Source organism: Oncorhynchus keta, chromosome 19 (assembly GCF_023373465.1).
Source record: "Oncorhynchus keta strain PuntledgeMale-10-30-2019 chromosome 19, Oket_V2, whole genome shotgun sequence".
Classification (NCBI taxonomy): Eukaryota; Metazoa; Chordata; class Actinopteri; order Salmoniformes; family Salmonidae; genus Oncorhynchus; species Oncorhynchus keta.
In genome coordinates this window covers 57,284,158-57,306,740 of record NC_068439.1, presented here as the reverse complement: position 1 = coordinate 57,306,740, position 22,583 = coordinate 57,284,158, and the positions used below count along the sequence as shown (strand labels likewise).

The following is a 22,583-nucleotide window of genomic DNA, read 5'->3' as shown; positions in this document are numbered from 1 at the left end:
GAAAATAATCCCCAAAGCCAAGTCTCTCAAGGGAGTGGAAGAGAAACTGATGCTCTACTGTGTCAAATGCTTTATAAAAATCTAATAATAATATGAAGCTATCCTCAGTTATTAGGTCTGAGTAGTCAAGTACAGTGCCTTGCGAAAGTATTCTGCCCCCTTGAACTTTGCGAACTTTTGCCACATTTCAGGCTTCAAACATAAAGATATAAAACTGTATTTTTTGTGAAGAATAAACAACAAGTGGGACACAATCATGAAGTGGAACGGCATTTATTGGATATTTCAAACTTTTTTAACAAATCAAAAACTGAAAAATTGGGCGTGCAAAATTATTCAGCCCCCTTAAGTTAATACTTTGTAGCGCCACCTTTTGCTGCGATTACAGCTGTAAGTCGCTTGGGGTATGTCTCTATCAGTTTTGCACATCGAGAGACTGACATTTTTTCCCATTCCTCCTTGCAAAACAGCTCGAGCTCAGTGAGGTTGGATGGAGAGCAAAATTATTCGGCCTTGTGAAGTTGATATGACTCACAATTCAACGCAAACTGTTGTCACGTGTCAAACTTCATTTTGGGAATGTCAGACAAAATTTTGACATTAGTTTGCTTATATAGGACGTTGCTTCTCCGATCATCACTCCCCTTGCTTATATATATATCGTAGTGATGAGCCTATAACACTTCGCTCGCTTTATACACATAATGTTTTGAATTCTGAAATGTATTTGAATAAATTACCAAACTATAAAACTATCTAGCCAGCTATGGGTAACTGTAGTTAGCTAGGTACATTCATAGCTTTAGGTTGGTTGTTTTTAAACTCAACTTCAAGATTTCCACCAAGGACGTTGCTTCTCCGATCATCACTCCCCTCGCTTGAGCAAGGGACATTTAAGGTACACTCGGAGGTAAAACGTCATTCAATGGCTAAGAGCTGTCTACTTTGAATATGGACTGCAACCAATGAGTCAGATATTTCACCGGATGTATAAATGTGAAGCATCCGGTTGGCGTTTCCGTTCATTACCAAATATGTTTATGATAGGAAGCACAGTGGACGGAAGTGGGAGAAGATGGATCGAGATGGACTTTGGCCTATATTCTGCACATTTTCTCATCGACAAAACATTTGATCTCCATACAGTTTTCTGTTTCCAAACTAAAATCTGTACCAAACAGAGTGGACTGCATTTTATAGACATTACACTTTGCCAAAGTTGAAAAAAAAAAATGATAGTCCTGCGCACTAGGAATAATTTTCTCCCCATTAGAAATGACAGGGTCTGGTTTATCCTGGCGTTGTTATAAAAATATTTGATACCACTGTGAAGCAGGCAAGAATAACTATGTACTTCCGGGTCATGGATATTTGGAATCCTTCAGAATAAATGTCGCGTCCTGTTTACTTTGTAAAATAATAATTAGTGCGAAAATGATGGAAAATGTGCACAATTATTTATATATTTCATACTAGTTATCATACAAAGAATAATTAAAAGTATTTCTATAAGATAATATGTTTATTTGTTTAAGCCTAATTGGTCAACATTGTTTGTTGTCTGTGTACTCCTATCATTTATTGCGCCGTACAAAATTATCTGTAGCTTGTGTCACAGTAAAAGGGAGTCCATTCTACTCAGGAGCACTCCTAGTTTCCAAATCCACAGAGTTTACACCAAGAGGAGTGTCGCTGCTCATTTGGCAGCCCATAAAGAGTGACCAATCAGCTTAAATTCAATAATTTTTTCATACTGCAAATACATATTGCACCATGCACAATTATGTGTACGTTGTGTCTCCATAAAAGGAGTGTCCATTTTACTACGTCCAATATGAATGGGCTAATTAACAATGGGATTGAAAGTGTTTTCTAAAGTTGATTATTATAATTATAATGTTATTTATAATATTGTTATTACTGTTTTATTAACAGTATCATTCAAAATCATGTTTTATTTGTATTACTGTTGTTACCTTGATAACTATCTAGTAATCATCACTTTTAATGCTGTTAAAAATATTGTCAATAGTATAATATTATTGGTGTTATAAAGGAGATTCACTTTATTCCTGTTTTCATATTGTTAAACTGCTAACATTTCCTCATACATTTGTACGAATTCCTACTCTTTGTATTCTTCTTTGCATTACTTTTACTTTGAAGGAAAATCGCTGAGTTCATGGCCTTATTCTTGCTCGGTCTTGTTAATTCCTGCCTGCGGAACAGAGGTCTTCACAGACGTATTTTTTTGTTATCTGTGACGTTATCCTGATCAATTTCCAGGCAGGCTTTTTAGTGCAAAAGTAAGTATTCTATCATCCTTTCTATTTTAAAATATGAGTTGCTATTCAGTGTCGCATCATATTGGGTGAAGAAACCCCACTCGTTACACCCATGCTATTGAAATTGCCTACGCATAATAATATTATTGCCAGGTCTCTTGCCATAACTCAAATTAATGTACATTTTAAAGCTAGATTAGGGTTCCATTTTATTTTATACAACGATATCACGATGTTTTGATGCACTCTTGCGTAATAGCCGCCTATTTGTCTATTCTTGAATGGTTTAAATGGTTGTGGAATGTGCACATAAATAGCACACCAGCTCCCAAGATCAGGGCCATAATCTGTTAAATATCCCCCAAAATCAATTCAAAAAGGTACTTTAATAAAGGTCAACAAGCCTGATACAACCTACCAGCCCATCCTATTTTTGTCTCAGTAGCTTGGTTTCCATCAATGATTTGTATATACACTAGATGACTGATAGGGGGCGCTGTGTTGAAGCCACCACGCCTCCATCTTGGCACTCTTTGGAAGCAATAAAAATGCATTTATTAATGTCTTCATTCGTTTTTGCCACATGTATTATATTACAGACACCTTAATGCATACTTTAAAATTATGTTATGTGTTGCTAAGCATACACAACAATATATAAAGATATTTTCCTTAAAGTCTATATATTTGAGATGACTAATGGTATATGTCATTTTGTCCTTAAAACATTTAATTTAAATAATGTTCATTCCTATGGAGGACCTTTCCTACTGGGGAATGCCAATATGGCTGACTAACTGGTGGCTTCAAAGCCTCAGTAGTCCTTTGTAGCTCAGTTGGTAGAGAATGGCACTTGTAAAGCCAGGGTAAGGGGTTTAATTCCCAGTACCACCCATACTTAAAATGTATGCACGCATGACTGCAAGTTGCTTTTGATAAAAGCGTCTGCTAAATGGCATATATTATTATTATTATATTAATGTCCAATACATAGCACAGTATCCATCTGATTGGAGATACAATTTCATACAAATATTCTAAAATCAGCATAGAGAAAATAGTCTTGACACAACTGTGGGAAGCATTGGAGTCAACATGGGTCAGCATCCCTGTGGAATGCTTTTGACACCTTGTAGAGTTTATGCGCCAACGAATTGAGGTTGTTCTGAGGGAAAAAGAGTGCAACTCAATATTAGGAAGTTGTTCCTAATTTTTTGTATGGAGGTTGGAATAATACTGTCAAATTGTGAAAATGGATAATGCCCTTTAAGTATAAGAGACATTTATTTTACGGCCTGCCTGGTGACATCAGCAGATGGTAAATTTAGTTAATAGACGAATAAGAAAGAGTTCCAAATCTCTCTGCCAATAACAGCTAGTTTTCAGTTTCCCCTTCCCCACTCAGACCACTCTCAGACATTCCTAGCAAAATTCATAATTGAGAAAATCCTCTTTGCAAAGAATCATTTTTTAAATATATTTTTTTAACATTTTAATTTAAAAGAATCACAGTAAGGTACTTAATTGTTACCCAGAAGTGACTGGATATTCTTTAAAAAAGGCTGCATTGGACCTTGTCGGGAAGAGTGAGGTGTGCCCAACTACAGAAGTGGGAGTGCACGCTCTGGCAGTCTTCCTAACTGCTCCACTTGAGCGAGGTCCAGCCTGCAGTCTTGTGTCAGTCAGTTGATTAGGGAATGCCTTGCAGGTGTGCTGATTTAGTAATCCTGCACAGGTGTGTTGGGTGAGCATAGCTGTGGCGCAGTCTTTGGCTGGCCTGGTGCTGAAGATAGTTTAGCAATGTGGAAGGCTGCACTGAGTGCCACTGTTCACTGTGCTGCAGCCAGTGCCGCTGTCCATAGTGATGCACTGGGAGTCCTTCAGCCACGCCCATGCCCATGTCTTTCACAGTGCCACAGACCTTTGAAGAAAAATGAAGGATTTCAGCACACAAAGAAAATAATGCAGTTAAACAGGACAGACTTAGGTACAAGGTACGCATTAAAAAAGTATCAACTGAAACGCAAGTGAACTCCATTGAGATTTATGAAGTGGAGTTTACTCAGCTACTCTGGACACTGACAGTTGTTTATCCCATACTATACACAGGATCCTAGTTGCGGTCCCAAAGCTACTGTAGCACTGTCTGCATTGCCCATCAAATAAATGTATCATTTGTAATATGTAGGTACTTTACTGTCCTAATAACATATTGTAATTTTAATAGCCTAGTACATAATTACATAAATATTAAAAAGATAGTGGACCCCAAAATCAAAAATGTTCAGATAATTCTCAGCTCAATTTTAGACTATTTGTTTTGTATGAAAATGTCAGGCAACCTTTGATTTTGGAGTGTACTATACCTTTAACGCTAGACTAATTAAATGTTTATGTGTTAGTGTTGAACTTAACTTGCTGAGGACACTTTGCTTAAAACATGTATATTTTGTTTCCATTGCGAGCTGAGAAAAGCGGAGGAAGAACCATGACGTCCAGACTCCTCCCCCTCCTGGCGTGCATCCCACTCCTCGCCATGCCACTTTTGGCACAGGAGCCCAGCGCTGGGGAAATCCAGGACCTGAGCACCAGAAATGCTGACTTTGCCGCCCGGCTGTACCGTGCCATTGCTAGCACCACTGATGACAACGTCCTTCTCTCCCCATTCACCGTATCTCTGGGTTTAGCTGCATTGATGAATGGCGCCAACGGCTCTACACGCGAGCAACTCCTTCAGGGCCTGAGTCTGAATGCTCTCGACCACCTAAGGATCCCAGGTATTTAGCCCTAGAGAATAGAGATGCAGACCAGTAAGTGGGAGGGTGGTGGTGGGTTCAAATCCCAGGCTAGAGGAGGAAACAAACCAGTTACCGAAGAGTTCCTGGTATCAGATTATTTTGCCGTTGTGCCCTTGAGCATGGCACTTCACCTCAAAAAAGTTACATTGCTCTGCGGCTGACCCTGTATTGTTTCCATAATTGTTCTGTTTGTTTGTGTTTGTCTGAAATATAAAAAAAAAAAATACAAATGTACATTTTCAATTGTTTTCTATGCCAGAACTGTTCCAGAGTGTCCGGGATAGCATGGCCCAGAGTGGGTTTGTGAACCAGGGTATCGGCATCCTTCCCCGCCAGCAGTTCAAAGTGGACTCGACCTACCGAGACGTTGTGCAGACCAAGTATGGAGGAAATGTCCAGGGGCTGGACTATAGCGACGGGGCTGCCAAGGACACCATCAACCAGTTTTTCTACACCTACACCAGGGAGCAGGTGAAGGAGGTGGTCAGTGCCATCGACCCTCAGACCCAGATGATGCTAATCACTGCCATTTTCTTTCAAGGTGAGGAGTAGGCACAGGGGTTCAGTAGAACATGGTGCTTGCAACTCCAGGGTAATGTGTTCGATTACCTGGAACACCATACGCAAAAAAGTTGTTTTGGATAAAAGCGTCTGCTAAATGGCAAATGTTATTATTGTTGTTATTATTATATTATACAGTATTTTACACCTGTATTTTATGACCTTTTGTAAACATAACCATGCCCCCAGGCTGAAGTGTCTGAGAATGAGATTATTGTAAGCACAGTCTGTTTATAAACATATCTTTCCAGGTGACATGTACTGCCATGGTGCATATAACAAGGCACCTCGCATCTACAAATGCTCTGTTTGCACTGCTTTTTGTGGGTGATGCTGTGCTGCTCCCAGCCTTGTTCGTGTGTAAGTGAGGTTGGGTATTGTGACATCAACACGTATATCAGTTGTGACAGCAACATGATGTTTGATTCCCTTTTCTGTTTCTCTCACCAGGCCAGTTTGCCCTCACCTTCAATACCAGCTTCACCCAGGACGAGCGCTTCTACGTGAACAAGTACAAAATTGCCATGGTTCCCATGATGTTCCGCTCCGACAAGTACCACCTGGCTTACGACCGCTCTCTCAAGCTGGGTGTCCTGAAGCTGCCCATGACGGGCGGCGCCGCCATGCTGGTGCTTCTGCCCGACGAGGATGTGGACTACACGTCCATCGACGAGGAGATCACGGGAGAACGCTTCCAAGGCTGGCTCAAACAACTCAAGAAGACGTAGGTTGAATTGGACTACAACATTGGAATGGGTTGCTTATATGAGGTTCATGGGTCGTTCAACCTAACAATGCATCAGATTGTGCTGACACCGTTTCTGTAGTTAAAAATAAGATTAGTATTCCTGAAACATTATTTTGTTGAAATTTAATTTGATCTGAGAAATTAAGCTATTTGATTGCACCCAATTTTGCCATTTTCATTTCTAGGATTCAAATCATTTTCAATAAATATAGTACCTAACTTCCAATTTGGACCAAAATTCTTCCTAACTTTGGTAGAGTTCTATTTTCGTCTGGTGTTAAGTCAGCGCAATTTTCAAAGGCACGCTAGTTTGTGATTTTGACCTGATAAAGCCAGCGCTCTTCAATTTTCAAACCCTAGTGCCAGGATTGGTAATTTACCTGTCTTATACAAGCGCGCTGATGTGGGAGGGGTGGCAATATCTGAGGTGTATCCTTAAAAATGTGCTCCAAAGTACCAATTTCAGTATGCGCTGGTGGGGATGTTTAAGACCAACCGAAAGCAGGTCTTAGCGGCAACGTGGTTAGTTATGCCATGGATTTTGACTACAGAAGCTCCGCCTATCCAGCTGTGATACACAGTGCCCATATGCACATGGAACAAAGATGTGCTTTTTGTGTCCGTAAACCGTATTTAGAAACAGAAAACACAAACAATGTTTTTTGTTGTTATGCCCAATGCATTCACCAAGTAGTCAAGACTATCAATATGTGAGACCGCTTTAAAATTAATCTTAATCACCAAAGCTTTAATAAAATATATAGATTGTCAGCAGCAAAAGAGTGATTAGACATCCTCCTTTCTATCTATGGAGGTTATTTAGCCAGGTCTTGTTATTATTTTGGTTGTGCGTAAAAACCCCTCCATGTAGGCTATACAGTGCATTCGGAAAGTATTTAGACTTTTTCCACATTTTGTTGCGTTGCAGCCTTATTCTAAAATGGATGATTTTTTTTTTGTCCTCAATCTACACACAATAACCCATAATGATGAAGCAAAACAGATTATAAAACCCCCCTGAAATATCACATTTACATTAGTATTCAGACCCTTTACTCAGTACTTTGTTGAAGCACCTTTGGCAGAGATTACAGCCTCGAGTCTACTTCGTTATGAAGCTTGGCACACTGGTATTTGGGGAGTTTCTCCAATTCTTCACGGCAGATCCTCAAGCTCTGTCAGGTTGGATGGGGAGCGTCGCTGCACAGCTATTTTTCAATCGGGTTCAAATCCGGGCACTGGCTGGGCCAGTCAAGGACATTCAGAGACATGTTCCGAAGCCACTTCTATGTTATCTTGGCTGTGTGCTTAGGTTCATTGTCCTGTTGGAAGGTGAACCTTCACCCCAGTCGGAGGTCCTGAGCGCTCTAGAGCAGGTTTTCATCAAGGATCTCTCTGTACATTGCACTGTTCATCTTTCCCTTGATTCTGACTAGTCTCCCAGTCCCTGCCGCTGAAAAACATCCCCACAGCATGATGCTGCCACTGCAATGCTTCACCATAGGCATGGTGCCAGGTTTCCTCCAGAAGTAATGCTTGGCATTCAGGCCATAGAGTTTAATATTGGTTTCATCAGACCAGAGAATCTTGTATCTCATGGTCTTAAAGTCCTTTAGGTGCCTTTTGACAAACTCCAAGTGGGCTTTCATGTGTCTTTTACTGAGGAGTGGCTTCCTTCTGACCACTCTACCATAAAGGCCTGATTGGTGGAGTGCAGCAGAGATGGTTGTCCTTCTGGAAGGTTCTATCATTCCCACAGAGGAACTCTGGACGTCTGTCAGAGTGACCATCAGGTTCTTGCTCACCTCCATGACCAATGCCCTTCTCCCCACCGATTACGCAGTTAGGCTGGGTCGGCCAGCTCAAACTTATTTTATTTAAGAATGATGGAGGCCACTGTGTTCTTGGCGACTTTCAATGTTGCAGACATTTTTTGGTACCCTTCCCCAGATCTGTGCCTCAACGCAATCCTGTCTCAGAGCTCTACTGACAATTCCTTCCATCTCGTGGCTTGGTTTTTGCTCTGACATGCACTGTCAACTGTGGGACCCTATATACAGTGGGGAGAACAAGTATTTGATACACTGCCGATTTTGCAGGTTTTCCTACTTACAAAGCATGTAAGAGGTCTGTAATTTTTATCATAGGTACAATTCAACTGTGAGAGATGGAATCTAAAACATAAATCCAGAAAATCACATTGTATGATTTTTAAGTAATTAATTTGCATTTTATTGCATGACATAAGTATTTGATCACCTACCAACCAGTAAGAATTCCGGCTCTCACAGACCTGTTCGTTTTTCTTTAAGAAGCCCGACCGGTTCTCCACTCATTACCTGTATTAACTGCACCCTGTTTGAACTCGTTACCTGTATAAAAGACACCTGTCCACACACTCAATCAAACAGACCTCAACCTCTCCACAATGGCCAAGACCAGAGAGCTGTGTAAGGACATCAGGGATAAAATTGTAGACCTGCACAAGGCTGGGATGGGATACAGGACAATGGGCAAGCAGCTTGGTGAGAAGGCAACAACTGTTGGCGCAATAATTAGAAAATGGAAGAAGTTCAAGATGATGGTCAATCACCCTTGGTCCTTGGCTCCAGGCAAGATCTCACCTCGTGGGGCATCAATGATGTAAGTCGCTCTGGATAAGAGCGTCTGCTAAATGACTTAAATGTAAATGTAAATGTAAATCATGAGGAAGGTGAGGGATCAGCCCAGAACTACACGGCAGGACCTGGTCAATGACCTGAAGAGAGCTGGGACCACAGTCTCAAAGAAAACCATTAGTAACACACTACGCCGTCATGGATTAAAATCCTGCAGCGTACGCAAGGTCCCCCTGCTCAAGCCAGCGCATGTCCAGGCCGTCTGAAGTTTGCCAATGACCATCTGGATGATCCAGAGGAGGAATGGGAGAGGGTCATGTGGTCTGATGAGACACAAATAGATATTTTTGGTCTAAACCCGCCGTGTTTGGAGGAAGAAGAAGGATGAGTACAATGCCAAGAACACCATCCCAACCGTGAAGCATGGAGGTGGAAACATCATTCTTTGGGGATGCTTTGCTGCAAAGGGGACAGGACGACTGCACCGTATTGATAGGAGGATGGATGGGGCCATGTATCGCGAGATCTTGGCCAACAACCTCCTTCCCTCAATAAGAGCATTGGAGATGGGTCGTGGCTGGGTCTTCCAGCATGATAATGACCCGAAACACACAGCCAGGGCAACTAAGGAGTGGCTCCGTAAGAAGCATCTCAAGGTCCTGGAGTGGCCTAGCCAGTCTCCAGACCTGAACCCAATAGAACATCTTTGGAGGGAGCTGAAAGTCCGTATTGCCCAGCAACAGCCCCGAAACCTGAAGGATCTGGAGAAGGTCTGTATGGAGGAGTGGTCCAAAACCCCTGCTGTAGTGTGTACAAACCTGGTCAAGAACTACAGGAAACGTATGATAAAATGAGAATTAATTACTTAAAAATCATACAATGTGACTTTCTGGATTTTTGTTTTAGATTCCGTCTCTCACAGTTAAAGTACCTATGATAAAAATTACAGACCTCTACGTGCTTTGTAAGTAGGAAAACCTGCAAAATCAGCAGTGTATCAAATTCTTGTTCTCCCCACTGTAGACAGGTATGTATCTTTACAAATCAATGTCCAATCAATTGAATTTACCACAGGTGGACTCCAATCAAGTTGTAGAAACATCTCAAGGGTGATCATTGGAAACAGGATGCACCTGAGCTCAATTTCGAGTCTCGTAGCAAAGGGTCTGAATTATTATGTAAATAAGGTATTTCTGTTTTTGTATTTTTATACATTTGCAAACATTTCGAAAAACCTATTTTCGCCGTGTCATTATGGCATATTGTGTGTAGATTAGACATTTTTATTTAATGAAATTTAGAATAAGGCTGTAACGTAGCAAAATGTGGAAAAAACAAGCCGTAGTAGGCCACCCTTACTCTACGATAACAAAAGTGGTTCAACACTAAAGCACCTGGTGTCTTTCTTATCCTGGTGATGCATTAAGCTAAGTGTCCTATCCATAAAAGGTTTCTAAATGGTCTACTCATGCATACTCCACTTGGCTTGTATCCGTCACCATTTCCAGAGTGCCACTTGTCCGGTTACCAGAGGAGTGCTCCTTCAAGCACAGGCTATTCAGATAATTTCAGTCCTATAACGCCTTATCAATGGTAGGCCTAGGCTATATTTTGCTTATTGAGAACGTGCCTCACACATACAATACCATTTACGGGAGCTTATAGTATTTTTTTATTTGAGAAGTGCAATGCGTAAAGGCCTATACTCGTTGAAGCCAAATGGGTTTTGTTACTGTAGTTTATGCTATTTAGTAAACTGTAGTATGAATCTACAATGGACTAGGATGAGAATATTCTGTGCCGCCAGCCGAATTGGAGTTGATGAAAAAGTTAGGCATAAATATCACCCCAACAAAAATGCTAACCTCCCGTTATTGGTAATGGTGCGAGGTTAGCATGTTTTGGGGGCATGAAAATACCCTCAAATAAAAGGTGTCAGTCGCCTCCATATGAAACATTTGATCTCAAATCCAAAATGCTGGAGAATAGAGCCAATGGTGATACAGCAAATGCTGGAGTATATATTATAATAATTTACTAATTTCCTTTAAAGAATTTCAAACACTCAACCATTGGCCATATGACCCATTCCTAATGATTATGATGTTACTTCCTGTGCTTTGCAGAAGGCTGGAGGTGCAGCTGCCTAGATTTATACTGGAGCAGTCATACTCCCTGCAGAAGGTCCTGCCAGGCCTCGGGATCAGCGAGGTCTTCCAGGACAGCGCTGACTTCTCTGGCATCGGTGGGGAAACGGGCCTGAGGCTCTCTGAGGTCAGTGTGTGTGTGTGTGTGTGAGCTGGTGTTTCTCCATTAGTGTGTGTGTGCATCTGTCATTGAGTGTGCATATCTGTGTGTTGTTCATCAGTGTGTATGTGTTTCTCCCTCATGTACGTGTCTGTCAGTGTGTCTCCATAAGTGCGTCCACCACTGTGTGTTTGTATGTCACTTGACGGCCTCTTGCTCAAGTGTTAGACTGAGATAATGGAGGAGTGATAGATACCCACTGTGGGGTGGGTGGGGGACTAAAAATAATTTGAGATGCATCCCACTTCCTGCGGTGTTTTGAATGTCCACCTGTGGTTACTTTACACTGCTTGGGTTAATTGTCTCTGTGAAAGGGAAGACAGGAATAGGCATCTTGCTGAAGGCCTGCATTTCGTGGTGTCCTTATTGTCTAAGCAAGGTCTCTTGGTAACTTGTGACCACTGAGAACGACTTTTTGCTAACAGAAAATGAAAATCTTCATAATATTCCCAAAGCAATATGTCTCATCAGAGCCTCAAGTGAATACAAGTGAGTTGCTACAAAATCATCATAAAATGATTAAAATAAAAATATATTATGTGATAATGTATATCAGTGCATTCCCAAAGTTAAATTGGCAAACCGATTTCTTTGGTAACATTATTCTCAGACTGTCATGCATTCATTCACAGTAAAGACAAAGCCTTCCAGAGTAAGTCAGGTCAAGATTAGTACATTTAAAAAGGTTAGTATGTTTTAAAAAGGTTAGTACGTTTTAAAAAGGTTAGTACGTTTAAAAAGGTTAGTACATTTTTTAAAAAACATTTCAAAAGGTTAGTACGTTTAAAAAGGTTAGTACATTTCAAAAGGTTAGTGCATTCACATCCGGTAAGCGTGTGAACATCTGGTATGACACGAGGGAGAGCTCGGTTTGTTGTATTGAACATTTTGAAAGTCTAAAAAAGATGTGGTTACTAGCTACCTTTTTGAAGTTGAATCCTGTGATGCGGTTAGCCGTAGTTAAAGTATTTACTCCTCTAGACTTTTTCCACATTTTGTTGTGTTACAAAGTGGGGTTAAAATTGATTTAATTGTCTTTTTTTGTCAACAATCTACACAAAAAAGTCTATAGTCAAAGTGAAAGTAAAAATGTCATTGATTTTACAAACTATAGAAACACCTTTGGCAGCAATTATTTTCTTTTTGAGTGAGTCTCACCTGGATTGTGCAATATTTGCCCATTATTATTCTTACAATCCTTCAAGTTCTATCAAGTTGGTTGTTGATCATCGCTAGACAGCCATTTAAATCTTGCCATAGATGTTCAAATAGATTTAAGTAAAAACTTTAATGAGGCCACTCAAGAACATTCAACGTCGTCTTGGTAAGCAACTCTAGTGTAGATTTGGCTGTGTGTTTTAGGGTTATTGTCCTACTGAAAGGTGAATTATTCTCTGTGTCTGTTGGAAATCTGACTAAACCAGGTTTTCCTCTAGGATTTTGGCTGTGCTTAGCTACATTCCGTTTCTTGTCATCCTGAAAAACTCCCCAATTCTTGCCGATGGCAAGCATACCCATAACATGATGCTGCCACCACCATGCTTTAAATTATGGAGACTGGTACACAGTGATGGGTTGTGCTGGATTTGCCCCAAATATAACACTTTGTATTTAGGACAAAAAGTAAATTCCTTTGCCACATTTTTTACAGTATTACTTTAGTGCCCTGTTGCCAACAGGATGTGTCTTTTGTGATATTTAAGTTTGTCATTAAGGTTAGTGTTTTGTAGTAACTATAATATTGTTGTCCCATCCTCAGTTTTCTCCTATCACAACCATTAACTATTTAAAAATCACCATTGGCCTCATGGTGAAATCCCTGAGTGGTTGTCTTTTTCTCCGGCCACTTAGTTCGGAAGGAGGTCTGTATCTTTGTAGTGACTGTTGAATATCCACTTGTATTGATCATATCTTCACTAATGCTGAAGAGCTTTGCTCCAAAGCAATATCAGTTTCCATTCCCGGCTGTAGTGACCATAAAATTGTGGATTTAACAAGGAAATCCAAAGTGCCAAATGTTGGGCCTAAAGTCATTTATAAGAGATAATACAAAATGTTTCCTCAGGATTTGTTTGTGGAAGACAATGTATGTTGGTTTGATGTGTATGAGGAAGTGAATCCAGATGCAGCACTGCAAGTTTTTGTAAAAGTATTACTGCCAATTGTTTATAAGCATGCACCTGTTAAGTAACTAACTTTGAGAAATGTTATAGCCCCCTGGATTGATGATGAATTGCAAAATTGTATGGTTCAAAGAAATTCTGCAAAAGAGGTGGCAAACACGTCGGGCTGCTCAGCTGATTGGTTGACATACTGTAAATTGAGAAATGTGACTAAACTTAACAAAAAGAAGAATATATTATATTACCAAACACAGATAAATGACATAAAACACAATGGAAAAAAACTTTGATATACCTTAAATAATATCATGGGTGGAAAACCCAATTAATCTTCATTGAAGTTGATGGTTCATTTATAACAAAATCTTTCGATATTGCCAGTCATTTCGATGACTATTTACAGACTCCACACTGACTGAGGAGTAGTATTAAGGATCTTCCTTCTCTCAAGCGACACGCATCTTTTTATTGCTGAATTACTGAATTGCTATTTCATTAGTGATACTCAGTAGTGAAATGACAACATTGAACCATCATACAGTATTTTTGTACAAAATATCTAATGAAAGAGAAAGATTGCTGTTTTGAATTTGGTCAAGTTAGTGTGGGAGAGGTGGAAAAACTATTGTTATCAATAATGATAAGCCACCAGGTATAGACAACCTTGATGGGAAACTATTGTTATCAATAGTTATCAATGGGGTGGCAGGGTAGCCTAGTGGTTAGAGCGTTGGACTAGTAACCTAAAGGTTGCAAGTTCAAATCCCCGGCTGACAAGGTACAAATCTGTCGTTAAGCCCCTGAACAGGCATAAAGGTGTGTGTTTAACTATACTTGTGGGGACCAGAAGACCCCACAAGTATAGTAAACCAAATTCAAATTGACAAACGGGACATTTTTGTTAGTCCCCACAAGGTCAAATGCTATTTCTAGGAGGTTAAGGTTCGAATTACTGTTAGGTATAGAATTAGGTTTTGGGGTTAAGGTTAGGGTAAGGGAAAATAGGATTTTGAATGGGACTGAATTGTGTGTCCCCACAAGGTTAGTTATACAAGACTGTGTATCTGTCCACAGGTGTGGAAGGAAGCTAAAGTAATTCCACTGCCTAAAAAATAGTAAAGCACCCTTTGCTGGCTCTAACAGCCCCCCAATCAGTTTTCTGTCTGTTCTTATTAAAATGATGGCAAGGATTGTGTTTTGCCAAATACAATGCTATTTTTACATCAACACATAGCCTTCAATTCATTACAGTTTCATCTCTTAACAAAAGGAAAAGAAACCAATGAATACATTTACCCAATAAATGTATGTAAAATGTAGTTTCCCCAACCCTGACTTTGAATACCAGTGCTCGAAGACCTAAACCAACTGGAGTTGTACCTAAAGGGTGGGACCATTGAGCAAGTTGAGGAAGCTGAACTCCTAGGTATAACATTGGATGGTCAAGTCATACTGACAAAGTTGTTGTGAAGATTGGGAGGGGTATGTCTGTTATAAAAAGATGTCATGCATTTTTTTACACAAACCAACTGTAGTAGTTGTTCTGGTCTTGTCCCATCTTGATTACTGTCCTGTAATATGGTCAAGTACAGCGAAGAAAGACCTAGCAAAGCTGCAGCTGGCTTAAAACAGAGCAGCACACCTTTAGGTGCCTTTTGGCAAACTCCAAGAGGGCTGTCATGCACCTTTTACTGAGGAGTGCCTTCTGACCTCATGGCTTGGTTTTTTGCTCTGACATGCACTGTCAACTGTGGGACCTTATATAGACAGGTGTGTGCTTTCAAAATCATGTCCAATCAATTGAATGTACCACAGGTGGACTCTAATCAAGTTGTATAAACATCATGGATGATCAATGGAAACAGGATGCACCTGAGCTCAATTTTGAGTCTCATAGCAAAGGGTCTGAATACTTATGTAAATAAGGTATTTCTAATACATTTGCCAATTTCGCTTTGTCATTATGGAGTATTGTGTGTAGATTGACGAAAAAAAAAAAGAATTTTTTTTAAAATAAGGCTGTAACGTAACAAAATGTGGAAAAAGTCAAGGGGTCTGAATACTTTCCAAATGCACTGTATGTTGTTGTGTTTTACATTTGTGTGACTTTCCTTGTCTATCAGTGTTTTGTTACTTGTTATGTTTTTTGTGGACCCAAAAGCTAATGGGGGATCTAAATAAACAAGGGAGCTGCATTTTCTAAAGGCCATCATTAGGCTTCCATCAGCCAGTTGTCTATTAGCGCTATCATGCCAACGTCATGACAATGGCAATTGGCTTGACCAGGATACTGGACAGCAATGGAGTAGGCAAGAGCACAAACAGATCTGGGGCCAGTTAGCAGCATTATTCACTTTCCTGACATCTTAACCATACAATCCTTTCTTAGCTTTATTCTGTGGTTTCAGGTTGTGCACAAGGCGGCCATCACCGTGGATGAGACCAGCAGCACCGGGAATGTTCATGCCCCGAACATCTTCGCTAGTCTACCTCCTCGGCTCACCGTCAACCGGCCTTTCCTCTTCCTCATTTACCACCAGGCCACCAGCAGCATTCTCTTCATGGGCAGGGTGATCGACCCCACCAAGAAGTAACTGCAACCATAACCATTGTGTCATAGGTGTTTGTGGTTGAGTAATAACACTGTAACTAATGGTCTTGTCTGCCTGTATTGTCCTCTAATAAACACTCAAGTTGCAGGGCACCATAGGAGTCTGTGTAGATAATATTAATGCATCCATTTGGTGAACTATAGGTCATATTCAGATATAGTGACACTTGAGGTCAGATTGCAATTGGACAAAATGTCTAGTTTTCAGTATTTGCATACCAATATGCTGAGCAGTTATGTAATTGCCTTCATCTTAAGTACTACTCTCCTTCTCTGTTTTGCTCCCTCCCTTTACGAGGCTTAATTTGTCATTTTAAAAGGCGCTGAACATGTTTTGCCTGCTGTACTCTAAAATTATAACATTTGCACTATGTAACCTAAAGGGACCAATTGTGTTTAAAACAGAACAAAGGACTAACAAACTCTGTGGTGTTTTCCGGGACACAGATTAAGCCTAGTCCTGGACTGAAAATTACTTTAGGAGATTCACCATTGAACATGCTTTTTAGTCCAGGACTAGGGTCAATCTGTGTCAGAGAGAATCTGCCCCAAAAAGTCATTCACTGACTTATGCTTTATATTAGAATAAGAAAGTAAGTAAATTGAGCTCATTATCATGTCACATATTCAACACAGGTTTATTGATTGGGTGGTGAGGGTTGGCATGGGTGGATCACTCAGGCGCTTCAGAGGCACCAGGCACAATCTCATTGGTGGGATGGAGAAATTCCGGTACCAATCACAAGTGTTGGATCATATAGTCATAAAAACTGCTTTGTTTTCTTCAATAGCCATTTGGGAAAATATAAAACATAAGAGAAGAGACTTTTCAAAGCATGCTATAATACAGAAAAAAATTGCCAATAAATAAAGGTACAAATAAAATGCATACTGTTACATATTTTGTTTGTAATTACTAATTGTTTGTGAAATGGAACGAGTTACGAGTATTTGTGGAATAAGGCAGAGATGGGTTCGATGTCAGTTCTGTTTCCCATTGGCGTAATTAAGACTCCGGACGTCTTTCCCCCGCAAGCCAATGTTGAAGTGTTTATTAGGGTTTGTTTGTCATTTGGAACCTGAAGCAGGGGGAGGACAGATGCACACTTTTGACAACTTGAGATAGATGAAGGAGGATGACCATCAGAGCAGGGGTGTAGTGATCGTGGCCACCCGGTTCTTCACAATGCCTTGACCTCAAGGTCATCGCCGGGGACTAAGGGGTCTGTCATCGCCCCCATATAGCCAGCTTCACTCCCTCCCCGACTGCATACCGAAAGAGTTGGACTTCCTTTGTCTGGAAAACAGAACAGAATACAGGAGGTGCAGGTAAGCATTGGGTAAACAAGTTAATAAGTAGTAAACAAGGAGTGACCTATGCCAAATCGACACCTAGCTCCCGCCCCTACATATGAGTTGGGCAATTTCTCCTGGCAAAGGCTGGTATGAGTGCAGGTTCTGATTATTTGAATCGGGGGTGTTAAAGCTGAGAGGATGAGGTGTATGCAATATGGTACAAATTCCACCTGGCCAATCTCATCCCAAAATCATGGGCATTGTTATGGAGTTGGTCCACCCTTTGCTATAACAGACTCCACACTTCTGGGAAGGCTTTCCACTAGAATTTGGAACATTGCTATGGGGACTTGCTTCCATTCAGCCACAAGCACTAGTAACGTTGGGCACTGATGTTGGGTGATTAAGCCTGGCTCACAGTCGGCGCTCCAATTCATTCCAACGGTGTTTGATGCGGTTGAGGTCAGGGCTCTGTGCATAACACTCAAGTTCTTCCACACCATATACAGTCATGGCCAAAAGTTGAGAATGACACACATATTAATTTTTGTCAGATGTTACTATGGAATACTGAAGTATAATTACAAGTATTTCATACGTGTCAAAGGCTTTTATTGACAATTACATGAAGTTGACACAAATAGTCAATATTTGCAGTGTTGACACTTCTTTTTCAAGACCTCTGCAATCCGCCCTGGCATGCTATCTATTAACTTCTGGCCCACATCCTGACTGATGGCAGCCCCTTCTTGCATAATCAATGCTCACCATGAAAATGTGAAAATGTATATCTGTGTCATTCTCACGACTGTAGATTGCAAAATAGTTGGGAAGAGATTTTTAATGATTCCATGGCACATGTTTTAGGAACTTATACACAAAATGCTGCCGGATTCAAAACTTAGAATTTCTCAATTTAAATTATACCAAATTCTTGCAACCAATTGTTTTGGTACTGTCCATATGTAGCTTGTTTTTGGTCACAGGTTCAGGAATGGCTGAAGAATTGCAACATTTACCTGGAGCTAACTCTGGAAATAACACTGCTCTGTGATTTGAAAAGTCAGTCAATTTATCAATAATATAACACTTTTAACAAAAAATGTCTCTTTAATTTACAATCTGTAGGAACTATGAGAATAGAAAGGTTCAGAATTGTTGTGAAATATCATCAACATTGAAAAATATATGGCAACTAGAAATCTAAACTGGATGGTGTTCAGAGATAGATGGGTGGGGTTGAGTGGAGAATGTGTTTTCACTGCACCAGAATTCAATGGCGGTGAGCTTTACACCCCTCCAACTGATGCTTGGCATTGTGGTGATTTTAGGCTTGTGTGTGCGGCTGTTTGGCTATGGAAACTCATTTAATGAAGCTGCTCGACAAACAGTTTTTGTGCTGACGTTGCTTCCAGAGGCACTTTAGTACTCACTAGTGAGTGTTGCAACTGAGGACAGATGATTCTTACACTTGCCGGTTCCATTCTGTGAGCTTGTGTGGCCTACCACATCGCGGCTGAGCTGTTGTTGCTCCTAGATATTTCCACTTCACTATGACAGCACTTACAGTTGACCAAGGTAGCTCTAGTAGGGCAGAAATTTGACGAACTGACTTGTTGGAAAGGTGGCATCCTATGACGCTGCTACTTTGAAAGTCACTGAGCTCTTCATTTTAAGGCCATTCTACTGACAATGTTTGTCTATGGAGATTGCATGTCTGTGTGCTCGATTTTATACACCTGTCAGCAACGGATGTGGCTGAAATAGCCAAATTCACTAATTTGAAGGGCTGTCCACATATATTATAAACTCAGCAAAAAAGGAAACGCCCCTTTATCAGGATCCTGTCTTTCAAAGATAATTCGTAAAAATCCAAATAACTTCACAGATCTTCATTGTAAACAGTTTTGTGTATAATATAACACTGTTTCCCATGCTTGTTCAATGAACCATAAACAATTAATGAACATGCACCTGTGGAACGTTCATTAAGACACTAACAGCTTAAAAACGGTAGGCAATTAAGGTCACAGTTATAAAAACTTAGGACACTAAAGAGGCCTTTCTACTGACTCTGAAAAACACCAAAAGAAAGATGCCCAGGGTCCCTGGTCATCTGCGGAAACGTGCCTTAGGCATGCTGCAAGGAGACAGATGTGGCCAGGGCAATAAATTGCAATGTACGTACTGTGAGACGCCTAAGACAGCACTACAGGGAGACAGGACGGACAGCTGATCGTCCTCGCAGTGGCAGACCACGTGTAACAACACCTGCTCAGGATCGGGTACATCTGAACATCACACCTACAGGACAGGTACAGGATCGAAACAACAACTGCCCGAGTTACACCAGGGACGCACAATCCCTCCATCAGTGCTCAGACTGTCCACAATAGGCTGAGAGAGGCTAGACTGAGGGAGGCCCTCACCAGACATCACCGGCAACAACGTCGCCTATGGGCACAAACCCACCGTCGCTGGACCAGACGGGACTGGCAAAAATTGCTCAGCACTGACGAGTCATGGTTTTGTCTTACCAGGGGTGATGGTCGGATTCGCGTTTATCGACGAAGTAATGAGCGTTACACCGAGGCGTGTACTCTGGAGCGGGATCGATTTGGAGGTGGAGGGTCCGTCATGTCCACCGAAAAGCCAAGATCTCAATCCCATTGAGCACGTCTGGGACCTGTTGGATCGGAGGGTGAGGGCTAGGGCCATTCCCCCCAGAAATGTCCGGGAACTCGCAGGTGCCTTGGTGGAAGAGTGGGGTAACATCTCACAGCAAGAACTGGCAAATCTGGTGCAGTCCATGAAGAGGAGATGCACTGCAGTACTTAATGCAGCTGGTGGTCACACCAGATACTGACTGTTACTTTTGATTTTGACCCCCCCTTTGTTCAGGGACACATTATTCAATTTCTGTTAGTCACATGTCTGTGGAACTTGTTCAGTTGTTGAATCTGGTTATGTTCATACAAATATTTACACATCTTAAGTTTGCTGAAAATAAACGCAGTTGACCGTGAGAGGACATTTCTTTTTTTTGCTGAGTTTATATACAAAAGTATCTACACAAGTACTGAGGGTACTGGGCATGGGTCGATTTGGGATTGGAAAGTTCGCTTCACTGGAGTTCCTAAAAGTCACTTAGACTGATATCAAAGGTCACGTTGAAAGATGTGCCGTTGAAGATTGTTTGGATTGTTTAAATGCATTTCCAAAAAGTCACTGACAATTTGTGTACTCATCATAAGTTAAATAATGCATGTGTCAGATGGAGTCTATTGCAATTTCCAAAATGCATTACCATTTTGGTTTGGATTTGGTATTTGTGTGGATAGACTCACAAAGTGTAACTATAGGTGTGAGTGCAGATATCTGCTATATTGACAGAATCGTGGGGATTGTGTAATCATCCAAAAAGACAACAGTTCAACAGAGTCATGTTCATTAGGGCACGCATGGGAAATCTTTCAAAAATGTTTTTCAACATAAACAAAAAGTCCACATAAACCATCCCTGTTTCAGTCTGATTTTCCCCCAATTTGGTGCCTAATGAACACAACCCTGGTAATAACTGACTAACTGCAATAAGGCAGGACATTCTTTTTGGCCACACTTTACATGACATAGGCTTTAGACCAGAGGAACTACAGTACAAGTGGAATAACCCATATATTTATCCTGCCTTCTAAGAACATGCTGATGTGCAGTACTTACCACATTTGCCCTCACTTGTTTGTCTTTGCGCTCACATTTTGCCTTGTAAAACAGAATTGGGGGTGGTAAGTGCTGTTACCTGCCTTTACTTCTAATCACATAAGTTAAAGTTATTCCTAATAAACTTATACTACTAAACCTGAAATGATGCCCATGTAATGTAAAGGTTTGTGTTGCCTTGTTTTATAAAGCATCTGTATAGTGGACTTGGTGGAAGATGAGCGTCAATGCTTAGCCCCCCCCCCCCTACCCTTTCATGTATATCTAAATGGATAAATTGGGTGTTAGCATTAGCAATATGAAAACAGATTAATCTTGCCCTGTGACTGACTAGGTTGAAATGATCGCCATATTTCTTACACCTATCCCATCCTTTCAGATCTTCACAAGCGCCAAGGGGAAGTGGTCACCAACCATGGTCCTGGAGCGTTAAAGGGTCCAGCACAGCACTGGCATACCTGATTCTACTAACCAACTGCTTATCCAAGGTAAATCAGGCGTATCAGGTCCACCTTGTAGCTCTCTAGGGCAGTGCTCTCCTATGCTGGTCCTGGGGACCAACAGTGTACTTCGTAGGCTTTTTCTCCAGCACCTACATACCTGATTTTACTTATCTCCAAAGCCAAATCAAATCAAATGTATTTATATAGCCCTTCGTACATCAGCTGATATCTCAAAGTGCTGTACAGAAACCCAGCCTAAAACCCCAAACAGCAAGCAATGCAGGTGTAGAAGCACCACTTGATTAGGCAAATCAGGTTTGTTAGTGTTGGGCGAGAACAAAAGCCTGTAATCCATATGGGTCTCTCCTTGGACCAGGCTTAGTGACCACTGGCCTAGAGGGTTGACTAGACCAGAGGCTGTAGGGGGTGGACTTTGAGTAACCCTATTTCACTGTTACATCACTATGTAAACAACGACTGTATAAGCGGGGTAAACAGTTGCAAGTTACATTTTTAGCACCATAAAATACTAAAAGTGAACTGGTTTGTCCCAACTCTGTTGCTCTAAAATGCATTCATTTAATGTTTTATCTCTTTCCTCAGAGTTAAGTTGTTCACAGGAATGTCTCGCTTGCTAAATAGTAACAACTCGCTACTCTTTGGAACCTGGGGTGTATTTGCTTCACTGCAGTTCCAAAAAGTCACTTAAGACTAATATCAAAGAAGTCACGCTGAAAGATATGCCGTTCAAGTTGGTTTTGATTGTGTCAATGCAAAAAAATCACTGACATAATTTGTGTACTCAGAGGTAAAATAATGCATTGGTTTGGGATGGTGTCTATTGCAATTTCCAAAATCCATTTACTTTGGTTTGGATTTGGTATTGTTGTGGATTCAAATCATGAAGGAGCCAACAAGCTATAGGTGTGAGTGCAGATATCTAAACTTGATGAACTAATATCTCCTATTGAACATGGGGTGTATGCATTAGTTCACACCGTAGAAAAACGTTTTTCAACGAAAACCAGAGTTTCATATTGGACAAGTTCAGGTTGCCCCCTCCCCGTTTCGGT

At 40.9% G+C, this 22,583-nt stretch overlaps 2 protein-coding genes across 6 annotated transcripts in view; one reads left to right on the top strand and one right to left on the bottom strand.

The window, feature by feature from the left end:
- Positions 1–2,165: 2,165 nt before the first annotated feature.
- Positions 2,166–16,948, top strand: serpina10a (serpin peptidase inhibitor, clade A (alpha-1 antiproteinase, antitrypsin), member 10a). The gene is made up of 6 exons (XM_035793980.2): positions 2,166–2,306; positions 4,751–5,062; positions 5,343–5,624; positions 6,095–6,368; positions 11,137–11,284; positions 15,849–16,948. The coding sequence occupies exons 2-6, from the start codon at positions 4,774–4,776 to the stop codon at positions 16,032–16,034; spliced, it is 1,179 nt and encodes a 392-aa protein (XP_035649873.1). The 5' UTR covers positions 2,166–2,306; positions 4,751–4,773; the 3' UTR covers positions 16,035–16,948.
- ppp4r4 (protein phosphatase 4, regulatory subunit 4) overlaps positions 16,671–22,583 on the bottom strand; it is a 124,936-nt gene continuing 119,023 nt past the window's right edge. For all 5 annotated transcript variants that reach the window (XM_052470848.1, XM_035793976.2, XM_035793977.2 and 2 more), the window contains one exon: positions 16,671–17,348. In XM_052470848.1, the coding sequence (XP_052326808.1) occupies positions 17,303–17,348 (46 nt within the window). In that variant the 3' untranslated portion in view covers positions 16,671–17,302. The remainder of the gene's footprint in view (positions 17,349–22,583) is intronic.

Coding starts and splice junctions, on each gene's coding strand:
- serpina10a (XM_035793980.2), top strand. CDS start 4,774: ATGACGTCCAGACTCCTCCCCCTCCTGGCGTGCATCCCACTCCTCGCC. Junction 5,625..6,094: donor CACTGCCATTTTCTTTCAAG/GTGAGGAGTAGG, acceptor TTCTCTCACCAG/GCCAGTTTGCCCTCACCTTC. Junction 6,369..11,136: donor CTCAAACAACTCAAGAAGAC/GTAGGTTGAATT, acceptor TGTGCTTTGCAG/AAGGCTGGAGGTGCAGCTGC.